Here is a 6758-nt window from a genome sequence, read left to right as displayed (position 1 = left end):
GCCCCACTTCAGGAGGGATGTGGACAACATTGAGAGGGTCCAGAGGAGGGCCACCCGCGTGATCTGGGAACAACAGGGCAGACCCTACAATGAGAGACTGCGGGACCTGAACCTGTTCAGCTTTCACAAGAGAAGGCTGGGGGGGACCTGGTGACTGTCTATAAACTCACTAGGGGTGACCAGAAGGGTTTGGGGAGACCTTGTTTCCCCTGGCGCCCCCTGGCATAACAAGGAATAACGGCCACAAGTTATTGGAGAGTAGGTTTAGATTAGACATCCGTAAGAACTACTTCACAGTCAGGGCAGCTGGGATCTGGAACCAACTTCCGAGGGAAGTGGTGCTGGCTCCTACTCTGGGGGTCTTTAAGAGGAGGCTTGATGCCTACGTAGCTGGGATTGTTTGAGCTCAGTTTTTTCTCCTGCCCAGGCAGGGGGTCGGACTTGAAGATCTACAAGGTCTCTTCCGACCCTATTTCTATGATTCTATGAAATATATTGGAAGTGTGTGAGCCAGAATAAACTCTTCCCTGCTTTCACACTTGCGAGTTGCCTTGCAATTGAGTTCCTTGTGAACAAGATCAGGACTGGACTGAGTAAGACAATGCCACTTTTCAGTCACTTCTTTGAACATATTTACAGTTTAAGGTTGAAATCAAATGAGATTAGCCATTGTCTTTGATAGATTCAGCATTTCATTAAAATCTTACGTACTTCCTGGCAATGATTATTCAACTAGAATGAACAATTCGGGCACAAAAATGGAGATGTCTCCTCAACAAAGATTGAATAGAAAAGAGCTATCATGAGTTCCCAGAACACTAACATTTTTCTGCCTTTCCAAAATATTCTAGAAAGCCACTTTGTATTATAGTTGGAGTATTATCATACTTGATTAAACTTTGATGGCACCTGTCAAATGATCACAGTCCACTTTGTGATTAATTATACTTGCTCTTCTTATAGCTTGCTTGTTTACTTACTCATTCAATAAGGGTATCTCAGTTATTAATATGAAGTACTAAATAATGATTTTAGTTTGAATAACATATTTGTCACTAATTTTTGGGTGTTTCCTAATATGAAACAGGGAATTTTGAATTGCAGGATGAAAGTTCCATAGAAAGTGATGAATTTGATATGAGTGACTCAACCAGGATGTCAGCTGTGAACTCAGACCTTAGTTCTAATCTTGAAGAGAGAATGCAAAGTCCTCAGAATCTTCAGGGCCAGCAGGATGGTAAGCCTTTTTATTAAATAAAGAAGATACTGCCCTTTTCCTATGTTATGCCCTCATTTAGCATCTTCTATACCCTTTCATTGGGAATGCATTTCCTCAGATAATTTGAGATGAGTTCGCTTTGCTGCAAAATAAGGATGATTGTGCTGTTTTTTTGGCAGACTAACTATTGCTTAGATTGCTTAGATGACTTAAATAATTGCATTTTGGGTATTTTTATATTAAATATACAGTTGGCCTGCAAATGGGCATAAGTGGAAGTAAAATTCCCCTTTTTCCTTGTGCGACTTACTAAGAATTTGAATCTTGACACATTGGCTCTCAGCAGCAATGCACTTCTCCCCAGCAGCAAGGAGAAAAGAGAGAGGAAGCTGCTTCTCTGAAATTACCTGGGGATGGCAAAGTAATGGACTGAACTATGTCCTGCAGGTATATTCTAGCCCATAGTTAAGGTAGCTTGTATCTTTTTACTGTTTATTCTTATCACAGGTTATACCTGTATCATAATGTAGTCTGTTTTTGGGCTGCACAACAAGATTGCAACAAAATTTACTGTAAAACACTTTCTTCATTATACAGGACATCTAAATAAATGGAAAAATTAGAATTAACGGGCTCCTATTAGACATGCAGAGAGTCTGCTCTGACATGCTGGAAATCCAGCAATTAATCAAATCTGCTGGAGAACGGAAATTGACACACTCTGGTACTCTTCCGCATCATGTGTATCTGTAGTGTCCTTGTGCTGAAAAAATGGCGGCAGGGCACTTTGAAATAAAACACATTCAATGAGCTTTAGTTCAGAACCCTCCACCACCATTTTTTCAGTGCAGGGATGCTGATACACATGATGCACGGACATTTTAAATAAATGCGGTTCTCTAATTAAAGTATTGTTCTGGTGCTGCGTCCCAAAGCACGTGTAAAAATGCCCAATGTGAGCAAGGCAAAGAGCAAATGCAAGTGCAGTACATCTTTAGTTTTCCTTGTGTATTGTAGATACTAGTATATACAATTTCCTTGGGGAAAGGGTTCATAGTTCAAGGCTGTCACTCAAAGCAGTGATGTCAAATATATGACCAGATCTGGTTCACTTGATCCTTGTATTTGGCCCGCCAGAAATAGCCAGTCCAGAAATCAAAAATGTATGTATTCATTTTTTTTTTTTAAATGTAAGTTTCTTGTCTTTAGGATTGCAAAGAAAATGTTGCATATGTGAACTTCAAGTATGGACAAATGAAATATTTACTGTGGGCTAACGTGGGTAGCAATTTATTTCACAGTACCTGGTCCATGGCATAACCTCCTGTGTGTATGCCCCATGGGAAGCAAAAGCTAAGCCATGCTAGTGGAAACATATTTCACAGAAGCTACCATGCTTTAGCTTCTAATATCCATGGGGTAAGGGCTTACACACAGGCAGTTACTACAGACTAGCTACTGAATGATAATTCCCTACCCCTTTTAGTCGACACAAAATTGTTCATAGGTACCTACCCTTTGGAAGATGTCACTACTTTTAATTATATTGGGCTGACAAACAGCTTCAAACAGTAGCTTAGAAGTGTGAATTTCCTGGTTAATTGTTACTCTAATAGAGAGAAGGCAAGATTAGTTTAGTGGCTTTATAGTCTAATTTGTGTAGGGCATATGCAGATGTTACACTTAGATCAGGCAAAAAATGGTTGACCATATCTAACTTAGTTCACCTAAGGAGATCCACTACATAGATCAGGCTCACCCAGGCCTGATCTAATGAAATGTACGTAGCTATTAGGAGCACAGCCCTGGATCTGGGAAAGCCCAGCAACTTGCCCCAGCCCCAGGACTATGCTTTTCCTACCTCTCACCCTGACCAGGCTATTTTTAGACCTCCAATCATCCCAGCCCCCAAACATGCAATCCTTCTGGCCTGGACCTACCAAAACCCTCCCTTGGAAGTGGTAGCCCCTTCCAATCCTCCTTGCCTCATCCCGACATAGATCACATTTCCGACATGGTTCCCAGCACCAATGAATAAGTGGGGTCCCATCTATGATCATGTGGCTTTAAGCAATCCTCGTGATCGTAGATTGGGTCTTGTGAACATGTGCACATGCCCTCAGAGAGGCATGAGCTTTCATAAGCTACAGCCTTCTTCATCAGATGCTATGGCAAAGTAAATCTCTAAGGTGCCTCTATGACAGAGGCAGGCAATTATTTTGGGCAGAGGGCCACTTACTGAGTTTTGGCAAGCCATCAAGGGCTGCATGACAGGCAGCCAGGGGCAGATAAATATTAATTTTCTAAATTTTTTAGGTGCCCCACAGGCTGGATAGAATGGCCTGGCAGGCCGCATGCGGCCTACGGGCCGCATTTTGCCCACCCCTGCTCTATGAGCTAGTAGTGTAACTAAGGTGGGGAGACCAAGGCAGCAGCCCCAGGTGCTGACTTGAAGAGAAGCATTAAAATAATAGCTGCCACCTGTGCTGGTGGTACCAGCAGCCGGAAGTCACTGCTGGTGCCCTATGTGATCAGCTTCTCTGTTATGCCTCTGCCCCACCCTCAACTTGTTAGTCTAATTGGACTGGAAGCCAGTGTCAATGTTAGATGTTAAATCACTGATCATTTTACTAAATGGAATGGGGGTAAAGTATGGTAATGAAGCACAGTGGCTAGAGACCTAGGAGTTCCTGTAAGACAGGAAATTCATAGGAAAGAACAGGTTTGATGAACCAAGATCAGGCAGAAAAAGAAAAACTAAAAAGGGAGGATAGTGAAGGAAGAGGAACATAAAAGTAGAAGAAGGGGAGGTACAAAGTTAAAATCTAATCATTAAAAATGCGGCAACAAATAGCAAACTTCTGCCTTGATATCAGTGTGAGTTTGTTGTTGACATGAATGGAAATTTTGTTTTGAATTGGGGGGAGTTTGGACTGAGTTTTATATCTTGCCGCAATAACCAGTATAAAAAATGGAATTCAACCCTCATTATAGAAAGAATCTGAAACCACTGTCTTAAAGTGTCATTCAGCTTGGAGAATAGAGTTCACATGAGGATTATACACCACAGATGTGAAGTCTTTCGTGTGACATGAATGGTGCATAGGTCAGGTGCCAGGCTTTTGCCAGGGTGCCCCAGCTGCAATTTTACACTCCCTTTAAAAGGGACTGTAAAAACACCTAGTAGAACTTCATGCTTATTATTCTGTCAGAATTTGAAGACCAAATATGCCCAATAATCAAGTAAAAAAGGGTTCTTTCTAATTGTCCACTCTGAAAAAGCAATGCAAATATAAACATTAAGCTAGGTTCCTTCCATCTCACATCACCAATAACTGAATTATGAGAGTTTCAGGAAAGGACCATATTCTCCTCTGTGTTTGATGTGGCATCTAGTGTAATGGGGCCCAGTAAAGGTTGGAGCCTTTGAATACTATGATGGCACGAATAAACAAATTATGACAATAGTTGTTTAGGCCAAATTCCATCCCCAGTTACATCTTTATTTCATTGTTTTCAGATTATTCCCATGGAGTTGTGTAACTGTGAGGTTGTGGCTGGGAATAGGCAGCCAGGCCTGTGGATAGGCCCTGGGGGGCAACTAGGAGATCAGCAGGGCAGGAGCATGGGTTCCTGGAGCATTGAGTCATGGTCTGAGTAGGTGGATTAGAGAGCATGGGACCAAGTGCCAGAGAAAAGCTGGGATAAGGGTCAAGGCAACCAAGGCAAGTCAGGATGTCAGGGAAACCAGAGAAAGCAGAGCCAGCACCAAGTTTCAGGGTAGATTCATGATCATGGTCACAAAAAGTCAAACCCAGGTCAGAAGTCAGGAAAGCCAGAGAAAGCTATGAATGCAAGGCTTGCCAGAACAGACTGAGGCTGATTTAAGGCTTGCATGTGTTGAGGCTGAGGCTGCAGGTGTTTAAAAGGGGTGAGTGGTGCTTTCAGTAGCCAATCTGGTTGCAGAGAACGGTGTCGGTTGCATTAGTCGGGGATCAGCGGCAGATGTGATAACTTCAAATGCTTGGCACAACCAGGCCTGCTTGATCAGTGTTCCTGAGAGTTTCTGCTCCCTCCCACCCCACCCTCCCAGATGGCCTCTTCTAGGCAGCCTGGGACCAGGCTTTTCTGGGTATTTTCAGTGGAAAACTTATACTAGTTTAGGGGTGGGTGTGAACATGGTCATCTGGTTCCCAAGATCATTCTTCCAGGCTATAGCCCCCCCAGTTGATGAATTAATGGAGCTTGCCTCAGATGTCTTTGGAGCCTAGAACCTGCCTTACAATATATTCCTTGTGACCTTCCACTATCATTGGTGTGGGGGGAGCAGGTTTAGGCAGTCAGGAAAGGTTTTTTTATGGAGGTTTGAGTAGGTATATGTGGAAAACGAGGTGTACTTTTAGTGTTTTGGGCAGCCATAGCTTGAATGCAACAAAGCTTATTTGTTCCACAACCTTGAAGGGGCCCAGATATTGGTGATCCAGTTTGGCAGGTGGTCTTGGGATCTTGATAGTCTTTGAAGAGAGCCAGACCTTGTTACCAAGTGAAATGGTGGGGCCAAAATATTGCTGTCATTATTTTTATATGTGGTTGGCTGTGTCGAGATGAACTTTTAATTTTTTGCTAAACATCTTGGAGATCCAATACAAAGTCATTCACTGTGAGGACCTATGGGAAGGTAGGCAATGTTAGGTGGAAATGAGGATGGAGTCCATAGTTGGAGAAAAAGTGGGTCTGGCCTGTAGAAGTATGGACAGCATTTTTGTATGTGAATTTCGCCAGGGGGAACAAGATCATCCAATTATCCTGATGAAAATTTAAAAGCATCTGAGGTATTGCTCAAGGGTCTGGTTTATGCACTCCGTATGACCATTAGTCTGAAGGTGATACATAGATGAATGAAGAGGTTCCATGCCCAGAGCCTTACAGAACTCATGCCAGAAGTATGAAATAAATTGGGGACCATGGCCAGAGAGTACCTGAGATGGACAGCTATGTAGGCAAAATATATGTCTCAGAAATAGATGGGTCATTTAACTGGCAGTGGGGACAGCCTGGGCAAGGATAAAATGGGTCATCTTAGTTAATGTATCCACCATGACCATGATTGTGGGTGATGGGTCTAGAGCAGAGAGTTCATCCTTATGGGATAGTCTGCCTTCTGATTCTTGGCCCCTGGGCAATATGTGATTATGAAATTAAAACAGGAAAAGCAGGGACCAGTGGACCTGTCAAAAATTCAGTTTCTGGTTTGTGTGCAAATATTCCTAGTTCTTATGGTCCAGGTCTGACTGCTCACATAGGTTCCTAGCCAAAATGCAGGACCTCCATCTAACACAGGAGGTGCACAGCCCCACCAGGGTAGACACCTTGTTGGACCTGGTGCTGGCCATGGGTGACGACCTGGTGAGGGGACTGCAGGTGCTCGACCACCTTGGCAACAGTGATCATCGCCTGCTGGAATTCACCATCCAGCGCAAGGTGGCAAAGGCCTGCAGCAAGGCAGCAACCCTAGATTTCAGGAGGGCAAATTTCAATG

General features: G+C 43.3%; 1 protein-coding gene across 3 annotated transcripts in view; it reads left to right on the top strand.

Annotated features, from left to right (window-relative positions):
* NOL4 (nucleolar protein 4) overlaps positions 1-6758 on the top strand; it is a 365842-nt gene that overhangs the window by 102108 nt on the left and 256976 nt on the right. For all 3 annotated transcript variants that reach the window (XM_019526816.1, XM_019526826.1, XM_019526832.1), the window contains one exon: positions 1105-1237. In XM_019526816.1, the coding sequence (XP_019382361.1) occupies positions 1105-1237 (133 nt within the window). The remainder of the gene's footprint in view (positions 1-1104; positions 1238-6758) is intronic.

The sequence above is a fragment of the Gavialis gangeticus genome, unplaced genomic scaffold, assembly GCF_001723915.1.
Source record: "Gavialis gangeticus isolate Ggan-Ray unplaced genomic scaffold, GavGan_comp1, whole genome shotgun sequence".
Classification (NCBI taxonomy): Eukaryota; Metazoa; Chordata; order Crocodylia; family Gavialidae; genus Gavialis; species Gavialis gangeticus.
Note: the sequence above shows the minus strand (reverse complement) of the source record. Positions and strands in the feature narration are given on the sequence as shown.